Here is an 18918-nt window from a genome sequence, read left to right on the forward strand (position 1 = left end):
CTTAAGACATACCGTTACTCGGAGGGTTCACTAACTCTAGGTCAAAAAGCTATAACCACATTTATCTTGCGCTTGTTTCACACTGAGTCAGATAAACTTTTTCCTCTAATTTTAAAATTGTATTTGAAAACAGTTTAGGTCTAATAAAGTAGCGTTTTCTAAACAAAAATTATGTTAAAAATTAGTCTTCAACCAAGCGGGACATTAAAAATTTAAAATTGAAATTGTATTTATAGACAGAACTGGATAGGTCGAGGTGGGCCAGCTAGGTGTCGGATCTTACTCCTCTTGATTTTTTTCTGTGGGGCATTTGTCTTTCTCTATTATTTTGCCACCTGATCTTAATTTAGTTACTTATAGCCTCAACTGGCTCTCATGTACTGTTAACTTATTCACTAGCATTTAAAAGAGCAAACTTTTTCAAAAAATAACATTGGTCTACAAAAAAATCAAGAAGAATTAGAGTTAAAAGAAACTGATTCTTTTTGAAAGTTGTTGGAAGCCGCATTCGCTGGGATTTTATGGGAATTGGGAATAGAGAAGGAGATTACATGAGAGTACTGAAGAATCTATTGTGGTAATTATACCAGTTGCACTTTGTTGGTTTTTACCATAATACTTCCGTTTCTATTTGTATCAAGTTCTTTTAATCAGTTTCTACATATAGGTTTTTATGCTGTTTTTATTAATTTTACCCTACTTTCTTCATTTTGCTTACCAAACATTTTATAACTTCAATATTTTGGCATTTTTCTTGATTTATAATCCTTTTCTTCTTCTTCTTCATTTACCATCATACCAAAAAACATCAATTATATATAATTCACTCTATAACCCTTAAATTTAATAATCAATCTTGTATACTCAATGAATAGCTAAAGCCACATTTTAAATTTTTTTCCTCAAATTTCTTATATGAATTTGTTGTTTACCGAATCATGAAGTCTCTGTTATTTTTTTGTAACTTTTAAAATATTAATGTCATATTCCAAACAATTCGATATCATTTTATATGTCTAATATTATGCAGATTGTTCCATTCACAATTTGAGACATCCGTGTAGTATCTCTACTCAAATTTGAAAACTTTTTGTTTATTAATGAAAAGAAAAAAAACAGGCTTCTATGAGGAAAAATAAATAATCGAAATGACAGGGATCGGTATTCCCCAGAAAATGGATCTAGAAAGCGCAACACCACAAGGGGTCTTTAGCCACTGTATATATATAGAGATATTCTAGACGAAAAAACTCTTAATGACCTAAAACCCGAAATAAAATCATCAAATATAATATTTTTTAGCATAATGACGATAAGCATTTTTATGAATATTTTTTCATCTAAAACTAATAATGGATTGATTTGAGTAGAGACACTGTATTATAATCTTATTTCTACAACAATATAATATTTTGAAATATTAAAAATGTAAAGTACATATAATCAATTAAACTGTAATTTTCTCCAAAAGTGTGTAAAGATAATATTTTCCAAGTACTAATGTTCTAGAAAGGAAAGTTTGAAATACAATGAATCCATAAAATGTTAAATGGAAAATGAGATCTTCAGTTGGCAACGCCATATTAATCTTTACAAACAACTTAAATTGAATAGTTCAATAACGACTGAAAAAGTCTTCCTGTAACATTAATAAAAGGAATGTGACCTTTCTAAGTTAATTAATATGTCTTAACAGAAGAATCAGTTGCCAGTGGACATCTACTCTTCAGAGTAAGCCAACATTGTTGTTATACAAATTGTCAATTTCTTTTTGGTTATCTATTTAAAGACAACCTCAAACTTACGTTTTACATTTTTTGGATAATTGTTGAAAAATAACATACTAAATCACGATCTACCACTATTTATTTATTTATTTGATGCTTCAATTAAATGCAATAGTCCCTCGCTAGTCCGGCAGATTAGTAAATTTTTGTAATGAACTCTGGCGGAAAAAATATCTTTTAGTTTTAAGAGAAGATTGGTATCGTGACTGATCGTCTTCATAAACAGCGATAATGTTGCTTACGGCTCCTCTTCCGCTACTGCTTCAATAGCATCTACAATTTCGTCATCCAAAGTTTCTCCTGAGCATCACCGGTGAGTATCTCTGAAACGACCTCGGTTGTTAACACTTCACACCACCGCTCAATTGAGTTTGTAGGCGTTCTTGCAAGTTTCATATCGGGCCATAACTTACCCCATTAGCAAACCAAGGTTTTTTCTAGTCTGTCCTATAACTTGGCGAAAGAAAAAACAACATATTTTAATTTGTTTCTTTGAGAATCGGGATAATGTTTTAATTGCTGTCTTTTGATAAAACTCGTTTTTTTATAATGCATCTTGATCGTTTGATTGATATTTTGGTCCATAGGTTGTGAAAGTCACCGCATCCACATTACAAATCAGTTTGTCGCGCAATTTCAAACCACTTCTTGAACTTATACAACCTTCTTAACTGACTAGAAAGTCTTCCTTCCTCATAATTTTTTTATAAAAAATAAGTTTTTTCTCTAAGAATTTCTCCCGAGGCTATCGTGTGTCTTCTTCTTTCCCGCAGGAACCACTCGTAGAGACAATTCTATACTTAAGATTTTTTTCAAACCGTCGTATTTTTTCACACGAATGACAGCGTTTTGTTTGTGGTTCGACATGTTGTTTCACAAACCGAAAATTAAACACACAAAAAACGGAAATAAAACTGCAACCATAGATATAGTAATTCTAGACCGTTGAATAGTTATACCAATTTCAGAAATAAACATCCTCTGGTCTAAGGTTTTGCTATTTTTGTTCCATTGTGCAGTGATTGGTGAAATGAGATAGAGGAGTATGGAAATAAAACGATGAAATGAGTACAATACAAGAAATTAAAAGGAACAATTGACAGAGATAGCTCGACCGTAACTTTCTTTGTATGTTATTCTAAAATCGGTACACAAATATTGAAAGCGCAATCGAGTATTACTTTGTCTATGACTACGTTTAGGGGAAGGGGGAAATAAGACTCAATTAAAGGACTTTTTGGAAACTATGATCGAATTAACAAGTTATGAAACTTCGGAAACTAACCCGGATTACATTCATCGTTGTTCAGAAACTGATAGGATCCTTTTCCCCTGGTAGACCGATGGGTAAATGCGATCAGCTGACGAGTTGTTTCTTTTGTCTATGGTTTTTGGAATATTAAAAAATATTTATCCTCCTTAAATGGCTGTCAACTATTAATTCTCATTAGCAGCGTCATTGATAGGTTACCGAGGTTTGCGTTTTTTATACTTTTCGCCGTTTCAGCAAAAAAATAGCTTACTGAATACACTGTTTAAAGTTTGAAGGTAAACTAAAACCTAACGACATGACTTACCTGTTTTATATTATATTTTTCCACCTATAAACCTCCCGCGAAAATTAATTCCAGCGGGAAAACCTCCTTGTTCTTGTAGATCATGTTTTAAATCTAAAATTTCCACAGAAACTTGAAGGTGACTTGAAAATGCAAAATATATACACGGATTACTGTAAGCCCCGGAGTAGCGCACGGCCTGATTAAAGAAGGACTACTATATATAGTATATATATATATATATATATATATATATATATATATATATATATATATATATATATATATATATATATATTCAAAAATAATTATAAAATTTAGTTGACTTATTATTTTAGTGATAGGGTTATTAATGTTGCTTAGACTGATATTTGAAAATAGTCGCACAGATTTGATTTAGTATTATAAGCAGCAGCAAACACTACTTTACAAAAATGTATACAATTACGAATACAAATTGTTGCAGTAATAAAATTTTTGAGATAATCCTAACAAAATCTATTTATTGTACAAAAGCCTTAATTATACAAAAAATGTACAAGTTTTGTTATATTGAAATTGGATTTGATTATCATTTTCTAGCAATATAAAAGTGTAATCAAAGAAAATATTGAACTGGTGTTTGTACGGTTCTATTCGAATAAAAAAAAGAACTCTCTTGAAGTAATAACAAATAGAGATCACCAGGGATGATCATACCCTTTCAAAACATTAACTAGTTGATAACAAGCATTCCAACCCTACAATTATACATTAAATCTCATAAATTAACATTTCACAGACTTATTTAACACCAGTATACAGTGACACTTTTGTATAGTGATAAAATTTGTTTTATAAGGCAGTTTTAAGGAATATGAAACATTGTTAGTTAAAAATAAATTTATGTTATCATACTCTCAATAGATATTTATATGTTAATCAGATTCCTCATCTATAGTAACACTGATATCACGAAAAGTATAAGAAGTTTATTGTTTCTTCGCCGAGGTCGCAATCTTAGTTGTTATCTGGCAATATATATTTTTCTATGACTTAGTCATCAGCCCTACCCGCATGTTTTTAGATGTCACCCTCCTTTTGCTGGAAGAGCACATCCAGCTTTCAGTTTGTACGATTTTTAAAAACACAGCGGCTTCTATTCCATTTTTAATTTCCTAACCATCTGTAAAGAATGAAATTTCTTTATTTTTTATAATGGGTTTTCATCCCATTAATTCATCTCTTGTAGGAATTTTTATTTATATTTTTCCCTTGAAGCTAGTTTTTGAAATTATACAGTTTGTGTTGTAATATAATATTCCCTTTATTCTTTTTGCTTCTGTTTTATAAATATTATTCAGAATTCTTTTACTCTAAATATTGTCCTCTCCAAACTTTTTTCACAAACATCGTATAAGGTATAGAAAGTGTTGATTCCTTTTTTTAATATCCCTTTCACATGAAAACACATCCCTTTTCCATGGAAACTAGTATTTAGCTTCCTTTGACAGGAAAAGTTTTTGTCCATTCAATTTTTAGGGCAGTGATTTTAAGTATCTCGTATTTTCTTGTGAATATAATTAGTTGTTTTTTAGGATCAATTCCAAAATAATATAATCAGATATACATTTGCTGTTTGCATTTTTAGAATTCAGAGTTGAGAATTAAAATAAGAATACCTTGAAAGAAACTGACACGATTTTTTTATTGTTTGGGAAATTTTACTAAACATTAGTTTTAAATATATTTTGTAAAGTAGTGACATTTTTACGAAATCAGAATTTTAGTACTAAATTATGAATTCGCATACATAGTGGTAGGTTAGAATTAGTGAAGCGCTACCATTAAAAAAATAGATCAGGTCTATTTACGCCATGAATAGTTATAGGATATTTTAAGTAAATTAATTTAATAGCAATAACTGTTTTTGTTCAAATTGAACTGTTGTTATTGAAAAGAATTTAGATTTAAGTGAAAACACAAATTTTGATAGTTGTATAAGGTTGTTTTAAATTATTTTTTATAATATTTGTAGTAGCAGTGTATTGTCGATGTCTTACTAGATTATAAGACTGCATTACCACAATATACAAAAGACCATTTCTCGTATGAATCGAATCGGTTACCTCTGATGACAAACGTAATATAACTCAAAATATTAGATGGGTCAAGCTTTCAAAATACTAGGAATTCATTATTGTTAACACCCATTAACACAGTTTTGTCATATACAACCCTCCAGACTTATTTTCATGCTTCATAGCTACTTAATTGACTTCAGTAAACATTATAAATCATTAATCATAACACAAAAAGGGTAGCGATGCTTCCTGGTGGAATGATCATCTGTCAAAATTAAGAACCGAAACACACAAAGTGTTCCGGGGACTGACATAGTTACACCAGAAAACTCACTACCTACAACAATGAAATAAGAAAAGCAACGCAACAAAGTTTCAGAAAATTTTGCGAGGAAATTGACTCTACACCTGTGACTTGAAGACTTCACAAAGTCTTGGCGAAGGGCAAGGTCAATACAACCGTGGCACTGAGGCTACTGGATGGCAGCTTCACGGAGGGTGAGGAGGACAGAGCACAGCTCTTGCTGAAGCCTCAGTACATAACAGGCAGAATATAGCCAAACTACGAGAGAAACTGCAGCAACTGCAAAACTGGTTAGGTTAGATTAGGTTCTCCCCTCCTCGATAGGGGACAGGAGGATATCTTGCCACACTTGATCCGCCTCAGTAGAAGCAGCCTAGAGCTGAGTTACATACCAGAGCCATGGAGAAGAGCAAAGTAAATTTCATACCAAAAGTAGGGACACTACAAATCCCAAATTTTTAAGACCAATCAGCCTCACTTCGTTAATCATAATTTGCAAACTGAAATTTCTTTTATGAATAAAGGTAGATTCATATTATCCGACACGTATCGTTTCAGTAATCAATCGAATCGATTGTCGGAACGGAAAGCGCGTTCATATACACATTCAAGGAGCGTTTCAGTACACCCAATATTCAAAAAGAGAAAAGATTATGGTGAATATTGGACTTTATACAAAGAACTGATTGAAGACGATGCAAAGTATCATGGTTATTTTAGAATGAATAGGATTCAGTTAAATATAAAGAAACTCAATTTATTTTCCCTTCTATTAAAAACAAAATAATTTTTTTACAGAGATATGTAAAGTATTATATTATAACTATAATGTATTTGTGAAACTTTCATAATCGTCTTGTGTATTATTTGGAATTACTTGATTTGGTGTAGAAGTAGTGGACGTTGACTAAACATATCTTTGAGAATCATTACATGCCTCCCTTCTCGTCGTGATATGTGGATTTGGATTAATTATCGATTGTATCTCGATTTCTCCTACAACTGCAGCGACCCGAGATTTAGCAAGGGCACGATAATAGATTTGCATTTTTTTGACCTTTTGAGCCAAACCGTGAAAGAATCTCCACTTCATCTTTTTCTTCGCCATTCTTCAAAAGGTATTCCATTACCACGGCTGAAGCTTTTTCCCGCTTTCTTTTTACCGGTGTATGTTCAACTTCATTCGTCCTCAGGTTGTTCTGTTCCTTCAACGAAAGTTCTGTAGTTTCTATTAGGGAATCTACCCCAGCTTCCGCCTACGAATCTTTCGTTTGCATATTTTTTATGGAGAAAATTGTTTTTCTATCCTGTATGAAATAAATATTTTCTCGAGGAATACTGAACAGAACGGATGGCGAATGACACAATGTCAAAAATGTGAATTACTTCATATGAAACGCATTAAATAATATTTTTCATAAACGATTCGCTTGGAGTCTAATAATATGAATCAACCTTGTATATTCAATAATAATATTAACACAGCTTGTTTTGTATTGATTTCAAATATATTTCGCTCAAGTTTAGAATATCTAAAATGTTAACAATGAGAAATGGTCTTACATTAAATTCAGCATAGCATGTTGTGAATGAAAATGACATTAGTGGAAAGTTTATTTTTTATAACATTGTTTGTAGCATAAAGGTTGCTTAAAAATAATTATAGTTTCACAACGAGACTTAGTTTAAGATGCTTCATAGCCACCATAATATCCTGTATTTAGTCAATCAGTAGTTTTATTTTTGCAAAATAGTTGTCTCTCAAATGATACTCATGAATAAATATTTTTTATATATATACGTTAAACTCAAAATATGGTAACCTTTATAAAATGCATAACATATTGAGATATTCCATGTTGTTGGCATTGAACAAGACCTTAATCCTTGCACCTTTACCTTCAGTATTATATTCAATTTGTTTTAGTATATGCATCAATAAAAGAATCTTGGTAGTGCATATGAATATGTATACGATGTCACCATATTGTCTATTAAGTTCTATTGTTTACACTTTAGTAATAAAAATACAATAAAAAACTATATGTCAGCAAATTCCTTACAAATTATAGTCTATGGACAATATTAGAAGACCATGAAGTTTTTGTGAGAAAACCTTAAAATCAAAGGAAAATTCATTGTACTAGCATATTTAAACTTCATATATATACTTTGTGAATGCACCAAAAAACCTTCCATTAGGAACTTTCCATAGAATATTTTTATGGTGTTATGTCAAATCCTCAAGTAGTCCAATACTTCCTTTTAGTAGTAGGAAAAACAATCAATTTCCAGTGTATCTCTTTCACATCAATTATCAGTTACACCGTCCATTGTTAACAATTTTAATTCTGCCATCTTCTCTTTCTCTCTCGTTTTTTTCATTGCCCTTGGTAATTCTGTACTTTTGTCCTCTTAGAATCAGGTGAAGACTATTGTAGAAGCTACAACAGTACGATCTACCCAAAAATATTGTTTTGGCGTTTTCTTTACAAGCCTTTCAAAATTTATTTCTGGACGTAGGCCTAACCTCTTTTTTTCTATTCGTGTTTATAGCTATTGATATCAGTTCCTAACCTAAAAACTGCAAGTTATGTTTGAGGGGTTTGTTAAAAAACTGATGATAAAATACTTCATTATTTCGGCCAATGCCAAATAAGTAGCCGAAGGTGTAATTTCTTCTTTCAGTGATAAGGACATTTCTGTTCATTCATTCGGCACAGTTTTTGTTCTGTTATCTTCTCTTTCTTCCCTTTTTACTGCACTTAGTCTATTCTAATATTTTCTGTTGTTAATTTTTCATTATTCTTAGTTTATTAGAACCACTTGCATTGCAGCAGTTGATTTTTTAACGAATGCACTGCATATTTTATATGCACATATGAGATCAAAAACTATGTCATCATTCCCAGATAACTTTTTTTAAAGGTTTTGATCATTTTATTGTTCACAAGTATCTAAAACTGTTTGCTCGTTTCCAGAACAACAGAACATCTACCTAAATTTTTTATAGGGCGTCTTTTCCTTCATTACCTACTCCTGGATATAGGTCTCCAATTTTTTCCATTCTCCCCTGTCTCCTAGCTACTTGATACTAGATCCTAATCTTATTCACCTTTTGTGCCATACAAAAAAATTGGAATATTACAATTAATGTTTAAGGAATGTGTTGAAATAAAAAATTGGTGAAAAAGCCTGCCTTGTTTCGGTTAGCCAATTGTCAAATGAATTTCTGGTTGATCGAATAGAATAATAATTAATGTTGCGCATTAAGTGTTGAAGCTTGTTGTATTTAACAAAATAAAGTAATTAAAAATCCAATTGAGCTTTATTGTTGTCAAAAACAAAACCGAGATAGAAAACAACTAATATATTCACGAATTTCATAACTTTTGTTTTAAACTGTTATTCTTAATGGGTTATATGTACCAACAAATCACTGGAAGTAATTATCATTTTAAAAAAAAACTAGTTACAGATGTTTCTCGACGAATTCTTGCGCTTTTTGTAAACTGGCTTTCAGAAGTGGATCCCATTCTTGAATGTGTACTCGTTTTGCCTTCATATTACATACCAAAGTACCATCCTGACCTCTAGAGGGGGTTACGCGACTTCTAAATACTGTAGCTACAGTTTCATTCATCCATTTTTCAGCGTTGAATTTCTCAGTCTTGAAATTCTAAAAAATAATACAAGTATGATAACAGTGAAGACCACCTAAACAATGGCGAGAATGCTGGACTTAGTCTTCTGGGGAAAAATTGCTGGCAATGAACAAGCAGTAGCTTAATAATATGGTCATCCATGTTTTATATAACTGGCATCGAGGCCTTGACAAAAATTAACTGATTATTAACAAAAATATAACACAAACTGTCTTTTACATATTTCCTGAGGTTATGGCTCATTGTCTGTTGATCACCTTCCAGTAGGTATTTGGGCACTGTATCATATACTTGTACGCTACTATACACAAGAGAGTCTTGACCTTTTTTATGTTCGTAGAAAGTTATTACACACATTTTCTTTATTTCTCTCGTTATATGTATGTCTTTATTTATTTTTAATTTTTAATAAATCATTTTGCACTTTAAATAAGAGTTTCATTTGTTTCAAATCCCCTATTTCACTCACTTTTAAAAATGGAAGGTTCTTGAACAGAGCATCACTAGGGGTATAGTAGTTGATGGATAATATAACCTTAATTAACTTGCTTTGCAATCTCTGTAGCCTATTTAGGTCTGCTCTGCCCCAGCATGATATTAAATAGCGAAGATGGGGTTCAATAAAGCTATTGTACAAAACATATCTTGTTTTAGTATTTAGCTGGTGGTTACACCTTTTTATTAGTAATTTTTTCAATCACATTATCTACATGTTCATGCCACATTAATTTATCAGATATCACCAGACCTAGGTATCTGTATTCCTGTAGTCATTCAAGTATTAAGTTGTTCAGTTTAATAATGGGGTTACACTGTCTCTTGGCTTTTTGATGGATTACCATACACAACATTTACCTTGTTTATAACTATACAGCCAATCATAGTAGAGAATAAGATCACTATTAATGTTTTCTCTAATTTCACTTTCATTCTTACTGAAGTGTATTAAAACAGTGTCATCAACAGAACCTTGTGCTACACCTGTATTTACAGTTTGAAAAGGTTATGGCACCCCTCTGTTAGCCCCATTTTATAAAGCTTTTGTAGTAATAACTCAACATCAACAATATTAGCCTTTTTAAGTCAATGAACACTGCCACCACATATAGATTTTTGTCTATTTTATATGATACATGTTCCGGTAAATCAACTGTCGCTCCTAGAATACTGCTTTTTTTTCTGAAATCCATATTGCCTAATGCTTGTGACTCCTCCTCGGGTTTTTCATAAATCATATACTGCATTTTATGTTAGAAAGAAGAAGAACAATTTTTAAGGAACCGATTCGAAATCTTCATAACTTACCTTTGGAACACAACATCTTGCTTTAACAGTATTGTCTGCATACGAAATTACCAATACGGGATAATCGGGGCATAATTTGGTCGCTTTTTGTAACGGCACCTTCTCAAGTATCAAAGAACTTCGTAAATAATGGATTAGATATTTTTTATTATTTTTTGTTAATTTAACTCCTGTGTCTAGTGCGTTTTTCATTTCTATTTCTATAAAGTCGCTAAAAATTACGAAAACTATAAATGGGGCGAATTATTTCATTAAAAACTGAGTAAAAGAAATAAAAAATGGCAATTAAACATTTTCCTATCAACATATTTTTTTATTTTTGAATCAGAAGTCACATGGTGTTAAATCTGGCGTATGAAGAAAAAAGTCTTTGATATGTTCTTGAATAGTCAATTAATAATTTATTATTTTGAAGAATTCCTAAATCGTTTCTGGTATAAGGACCGAAAAGCACAAATTTCGAACATTTAAAATATTCTATACAAGATAGTGGATAGAATAAGTGGTTTCTTAAAAAAAATTGTTAATATAATAACAAAGAAATTGATAAACCATACTTTAAAGATTCCGCTTCGACAGACTGGATTCTTTTGTTAATCTCATCAAGTATAGCTGTACATTCTACTTTATAAATTAATGGAAGCATAAACGGCTCTTCTGGGCTGCTCAATTTTTTTCTAAGGGTTTCTAATAGTTTATTAAGTACCGGAAGCTGTAAAAAATTAAAATATATAGTGAATTGTTTTATCAATTTTGAACATACTGTATTATTAAAAAATTAAATTTAAAAATAAAGTAAGTGTCCTACTATTCATAATTAGATTAGTGGGACCGTTGCTCATATAGACCTTCTGATAAGCTCGTCTGGTCTTACTTAAAATTACCAAAAAACAAGAGCTAATCAGGCACCTTGACTATGTAAACTGTAAGGTGAGGTTCGAACCTCACACATGTGAATGCTGGACATAACTTAATCTGCAATTTCTTCCTCCTCTATGCACCAACAGCATTCAAGATCGTCCATCCGATTCCGGTTAGAAATCCATAGAACAGTCGAATTACGCGCCTGATTAAACTGAGCAGATGATTGGTAAAAGTGCCAATAGGCCCATCTGTCTATGTCTGGTTTCTAATTACCATTATTTCCATCCATATCAGCAGAGTTTGTGAATAGACTACTTAGCGATGTAATAGCTACAATTTTAGTTACACCAAGATTCTGGAACCTTTGGTGATTGTACTGGTCCCAGTATAGTGAGCGAGTGTATCCTATACAAAAGTAGAAAAACAATAGCGTGTAGGTATACGTCAAGTCCACGAAAAAAGGAATTTTTAAATTAAATTTGTAGAAATGAAAAGATTTGTGACAAAATATATCATAAATGATATTATATGAAAAATGCTATTGGTATATTTGAATAATTATAGGAAGAAATTTTAAAAATAATTCAAAAAATATTAAATAACATTTTGTTTTAATAGCTCTTCTAACAGCTAAATATCCAAACCTATTATACAGTGATAGGCTTATATATCTCAGCTGTGTTGCCACAAAGCTGAATTATTTTTCTGTTTAATTGTTAAACAGTTATAGCGGGATAAGCATGTTGAAATTGTTCAATCAGAACTATTTGAAAAATCATATTTGAAGATCTCTTGAGTTAATTTATTTTTCTTCACGGTTTGTTCCAAAAAACCCGAAAGAATTAATGCCGGTGCCTTTTTTATTGAGAAAATACCCTAATTAATAAATTTTAGCGCATTTAGACTTCTACCTAATATCTTTATAACCTTAACACTGATTGGAAAATGAAAAAATTTTCTAGGTCCAATTTTTATTCTTAAAATCTGGGAAAAATCATAGTGTAACAAAAAAGGTACCTCCATTAATTTTTCCATATTTTTTGGAATAAACCGTAAAACAAAAAAATAGTTTCACAACTTGAATAGTGAGTTTCTAATGAATATCCAGATCAACGCAAATTCAACATGCTCATCCTTCTAAAGCATTTATACTTCTTTAAAAACAAAACCAGTAGTAATTGGAAAAAATTGATTCCTATTCAGAAAATATTCATAAATTTCACTGAATTTACAGTATATTTAGGAAGAACAAACATTTATGTACTTAGAGAATCTTAAGAAGCAGATGCCTCAAGGGAGTGTCTTTGGAACTTTACTATATGTATTATACAGCAAATCTAATTCACTGAAACAACCATTCCTGTTGAAATTAAACTAGAGTAAAAAGTTTATGCCACGACAAAAACGATAGAAGATGAAATTCTGAACAAATTTATGGTAAATGTTAGTATGCACGTGTAAATGTTTATCCTTGGTTTTGTTAAGATAATTGAATAAAAGATTAAAACAAATTAATCAAGGCATATAAATAAAAATAGATGATATATTTTATTTCAAAATTCCTAAGAAAAATAATTTGTAGATTACCTTGTCCATGTTATCATCAACATGTTTGGAAAATGACTCTATTTGCTCTAATAACTGAGCACCATTTTGCTTAGCACGCCGTGCTTTTTCTCCTGTAATGGCTGTAAGAGAAGTAGTACTCCTTCCTAATGATTTAATATTTGTTAGACAAAAATCATCTATATCTGATGTATTTAAAACGTGAGTGCCACAACAAGGTTCTCTAAAACAGATAAAAAAAACAACTAATGTAACCATAAAAGATGCAAAATTATGAAAGTGTTTAAAACTACAAGTTATTACTTTGCAATTAAAAATTCTAGAAGGAACTTCAAAAAGAACTAAAATTAGTTTGAAAAGAAAATTTATAATGTATGTATTGTCCTATTGTGAATTCTTTTCGTTAAAATTTCTGGAACAGTTGGTAAACACACAATTTACTACCATTATATGAAAAGTATAATGCGAGGTGCGAAGATATCACCTTCAAAGGCAATAGATTATTTACATTTAATCCTTAAAGACTTGGTTTGTAATATTCCAATTAGTTAGGTAAGTTATAAAGTTTTAAGTGTGAAACAACTTGTACAATTCTTTGTGATAGATAATTTTTGGATTTTTTTTAAACTCATTTAATAACTCTGGCCAAATATTCGTTTGTGGAGTAGATAAAAAGAAATATTATCAACTCATGCTTCCTCGACTTTAATTTTTTGCAATAACCAATTAAAATAAAATCAAAAGTGATAATGAAAAACAAATTGTGGTAATACCTCGATAAGAATCCATCGTTGTTTATTTCAACAAGCCTTATTCCATTTTCAGGATAAATTTCACCTGGTATTAGTGTTACATTCTTCATTTGTAATAAATCTTGACTATCAATCTCGTAAACGTTCACATCTTCACCTTTCTTAATAACATTCACAATGTCTTTTTCTAATCGGCGAATTTCATCATTAGATAATTTATCACCAAAAATTGCAACATCCAAATTCAGAAAAGAATCTGTAACTTTACTAGATTTTTGGCATGTAGCAGTTTTAATTTTCTTTAAAGCTGCATTCAGAAGATGCACCGAAGTATGATTTCTCATACAATTGAGTCTAAAAGGCAGATCTACTTCGATCTTACCTATAGAGTTACATTTTAAGATATCATTTTCGTTTAAACTGTTCGATCTATAGACACCATTATGCAGTATGTAACCATTTAAATTTTGTACAGATTCGACATCAAATATACCATGATGGAAATATATTTTACCTTTATCAGATACTTGGCCTCCGGATTCTGTATAAAAATTCGTTTTGTTTAATACCAACGAGCATTTTTCATGACAACGGATCCTATCTATACTTTGAGAGTCCTTAAATATCTTCAAGATTCTAGTTTGAATTGTCTCGAATAAATATCCATAGTCTTCAAGCTTTCTGTAAGAATATTTGTAGCTATCATTTGTTTTTGGTACTCCATCATTAGATAGATAGGAATAAATATCTGACTGATAAGTAAAATTTTTCTTCTTTGAATTTAGTTTCACTAACTCTAATTGATCGTTGAAATCTTTTGCATCAAATTTTAGGTTAAGTCCTATTGCCAATTTAGTAATATTTTCTTCGTCTAAACCATGAGTATCGTAGAGACGAAATGCAGTTTTGGCATCTATTTCTTTTATAGTACTCGAAGTGATATCTCTGTAAGCGCTTGCAAAATTATGAATTTCTATAATATCAAGTTCTAGTAATTTCGGATTTTCCTGTATACATTTCTGCCAATCTTTTGCAGCAGATCGGCGTAGATTTTTGTAAACTTCTTCTTCGTAATTAATTATTTGATGAATCTAAAATATGAATGGCTGTTAATTCAAGTAGGATCACAAGAGAAGCAAAAACTAAATTTAAAAACATTTTGGCTGAAGGATGATTTTGAGTGTTTCTATTACCTGAGAGAGATTTTTTTTCATTTCTGGATATACAGATTCCAAATTTTCTGCTATGTAATTAGTTAATTCTCTAAGTAAACCAGTTTCTTTTTTAAATACAGTCTCACTGAGAATAAATACTTTCCTCATAATTCTTCTAAGTTTTTGACTACAAAAAGCAACAGAAAATAAGAATAAAGTAAAAATTCTGAACTCAATAGAGTGAAAAACATAGATTCAATAGTATACAAAGTAAATTTATAAATCTTTTTTTTCAAATTACATAAACTACAATAATGAAAAAGTAAGTATTTCCAAAACTAGGCACCAAAACATAAACTAGACACTTCTCTGTTAAATTATCTTACCAGCAATGTGAATTATATTCCAATACCAAAAGCTGGTGTTCCCTAAGAAAATATGCTTGGACAACTACTCCTGATTTATTCTTCAAATATATCAGAAACTAACATGTGCCAAACCAAAATTAGTTAGCAAAATTTAAAGGTTTCAAACGGCACTAAAGCAAATGTCCCCTGGTTTGTTAGCAATCACACCCCCATACTGACCTGAACATCCTGTATGTGAGAAGTGGGATTCTAAGCATAACTAAATGATACAGCCAACAAATAGAAAACCACGATACAGACTAATAGTAGATTTATTCATCCTCCTCCAACGCCACAATTACATTAAATTCAGTGATCTACTGAAGTCTCAAAAGATCAAACAGTATAATTGTGAGTTGATATAGTGGTAGTAAAGAAGTTGAGTAGTAATGAACAAATTTTATCCATATCTCAATAATGATATAGAAAAATTAATAAAACTCACTTTTCCTCGGGTATGACACCATCTGCTAGTGCAACAGTGATCATCCTACTGTGATCTGCCAACATTCTATATGATTTATTCAAATCATTCCAATCTTTTTCACCGAACAGGCTTTCATATTTTGGCACACCCCTACAATTCTAATTTTGGCATATTTTAATAATTTGAACAAACATAATGGAAAAAAATGTGAATACCTTTGTTATGGCATCCATTAAATACTTAAAATTATCGGTATCATAATTACTAATTTTTCCTTGCAGTACTGATGTCATTCTTTCAAAACCCATACCAGTATCTACATGCTGCTTTGGAAGTTGCATTATGCTGCCATCGGGTAATCTAAAAATAAGGATAAGAATCTAATTCATTAACTGACCATATTTATTTCAAAATTGATGAAATTATTAATTAATGTATAAAGGATACTCAAAAAACAATCCATTTTTGTTCTATATTCAATACATGGATATAATGAAAAACTTCTTACCTATTGTATTGAATGAATACCACATTCCATATTTCTATGAGATCATGTAGACCTTTATTTACAAATTCAGCCCTATTATCACAACCAATATGATCATAATGAATTTCAGTGCAAGGGCCACATGGTCCAACAAGGCCCATTTCCCAAAAGTTATCTGCCACACCAAATGGTAATATCCTATCTTCACTTACACTAAAAATGGATAAAAAAGATATTTTTCATAGAAGCTGCAGTAATAAGTAACTATATGTTATTTGAATCTATATTGTATAGAAGTTGTTCCAGCTTTGTTAAAATATACATTGTAAAATTGTGAATTGTTAGAGTGTATAAATCCAACTGTCCAAGAGTGAATGTTGATTTTAGTATAGGATCGTCGTGGGTAGAGAGAATAGTTGTGTCGTCTACAAATGTGCTTGTTATGGTGTAATTAGAGACTGGGAATTGGCAGTGAATATTATGTGCAGTATTGGCCCCAGGCCACTGCCTTGTGAGCTCCAGATTTAATGGGTTTAAATTATGACGTTTTGTCTTTTATTTTTGTTCTAAAGATTTCTTTTGAAATCAATTCAAAACAAAATCGAAGGATAATTAAATGGTTTGGCCATGTTACAACCATAACTTATAAAAAAAAAAGAAAGGACCAAGGAGGAGCTGCAAAGAAGAAATTAAGATGACAGGGGAAAATCAAGGAAAAAGATGGAAGGAAATAAGATTAAAGACACAGGATAGGAAAGAATTGAAACTGCTGTGGAAAAGGGAGCTCAACTCTAGCATGCCTTACACCTGAAATGGTAGAAAGGCTTCAGGAATAAGTAAGTAAGTACTTTTATGCATAAATAATGAAACCCTATCAAATGTGTAGCACAGATAAACAATGTGTACATTTTTGTGAGAAACCAGTAGAGTTAGTTTCATGGTGAGTGTTGCATTGTAAATCTAAGTCGAAACTGCAAGAATTCACTTAGCAGTGTCTGAATATTGCTATGTAATAAGACAAGTGCAAATAATATCTATTCATGTATTTTGTTTTTTATCTCTGTTGAGATTAATTCCATTGAATTCTTAATAAAATTTGGATCTACATAAATTTATGTTTGTTTACAATATTAGTTTTTTTGGCATCCATATTATTTGGTTGTAAGGTACATCTAGTGATAGTATGACCTTAATGACATATGTTTTCAAAAATCCAATATTAGAAAATTCATACCCTAACTCTTTCCAGAGCTCTTTTGTTTCTAAATCTTCCTTTAAACCCAACTTTTCATCTCCTTTAAAGTATGTTACATAGAGTCTTTTCTTTGGTAATTTATAGACTTGTGTGATAAGCTCCCATGCTAATTTACAGGCTTCTGGCTGTAATTTACTGAGTTATTTTTCTGTAACAATAATTTCTCTTTCAGATAGTACCTTAAAATAATCTCCAAAAGACCAATTTCCAAACATTTCAAAAAATGTATGATGATAGCCATCTGTTCCTACAATATTTAGATCATTATGTTTTCCTCCTACTCTTATACATTTTTGACAATTTGCAACTCTTTTGTATTTTGGTTCTTGAGTACCAAGTAAAATTCCTTTAAACTGCAAATAAAATGGTTTATGAAAATTTAATACATTTTACAAATGATTTAGTAGTAATATCTTGTTTTCAACAGATCAAGTTTGATATTCAGATACAGAGGAAAACTTTTTACTAAATGAAGACTATAAATCACTAAGATCTGACAAAATTGTATCCTTGATGTCCATGCAAGCATAGACAACAAATGGATTGAGTAGATATTCAGTTTTTAAAAGATATATGAAAAGTTCTGATTAAACATCCAATTATTAAAACTGGTAAAATAATAACAAATATAAAAAATATTTGTTTAGAGGGTTTTTGATGTAATTGACATCTTTATATATATATATTTAGTTCCAGCAAAACTTTTTAATGAGCAAGACTATAAATAATTAAGAACTGATAAAATTGTATCTTTCATATCCATGAAAGCAAACACAACAAATTGATTAGAAACTCAATTTTTGAAAAATATGAGAAGAATTATATCTTCAAATTTATAAAACTGGTGGAATAATATCTGCCCTGTGTATTCAGGATATTATACATTTCCATGTAATATTATCTAGAGGGAAGGAAGCGAAAGCAATGTAACTTGTAAGTTCCTAAGTTACCTGATTCATTCCAGCGTTTACAAATGGCACAGTTGGATCACAATAAGGTACGACTGGACTTGATTTTACATATTTGTGATTATTCTCATTTATGAAAAAGTCTAAAAAATATTTCCTAATTGATTTGGAGGATAATTGTTTATTACAGTAGCTTGAAAAACTTCTTGAAGAGTAAAGTGTTGTTAATACAGGTATTACGTTGATTTGACTAATTTGCTGCATGTGTACCATTTCTACTATAATTTTGTTTTTATTTCGAGATGATTTTTTAAATATGATAAATAACCTAAGATATGACAAAACAGAAATTCAAATTTTCTTCTACTTTTACATTTGAATATCCTGGACTCGTTCAAAGCTAGTAACTAAAAACTAT

General features: G+C 30.7%; 1 protein-coding gene across 1 annotated transcript; it reads right to left on the reverse strand.

The window, feature by feature from the left end:
* Window positions 1-3693: 3693 nt before the first annotated feature.
* LOC130444843 (alanine--tRNA ligase, mitochondrial) lies at window positions 3694-18909 on the reverse strand. Its single transcript, XM_056780124.1, has 12 exons — window positions 18543-18909; window positions 17772-17945; window positions 17572-17717; window positions 16359-16550; window positions 16066-16210; window positions 15869-16008; window positions 15056-15203; window positions 13884-14953; window positions 13132-13333; window positions 11238-11392; window positions 10681-10891; window positions 3694-9389 (listed from the first exon to the last, which is right to left on the reverse strand). The coding sequence occupies exons 1-12, from the start codon at window positions 18771-18773 to the stop codon at window positions 9183-9185; spliced, it is 3021 nt and encodes a 1006-aa protein (XP_056636102.1). The 5' UTR covers window positions 18774-18909; the 3' UTR covers window positions 3694-9182.
* Window positions 18910-18918: the final 9 nt, after the last annotated feature.

This window comes from Diorhabda sublineata, chromosome 6 (genome assembly GCF_026230105.1).
Source record: "Diorhabda sublineata isolate icDioSubl1.1 chromosome 6, icDioSubl1.1, whole genome shotgun sequence".
Taxonomy (NCBI): Eukaryota; Metazoa; Arthropoda; class Insecta; order Coleoptera; family Chrysomelidae; genus Diorhabda; species Diorhabda sublineata.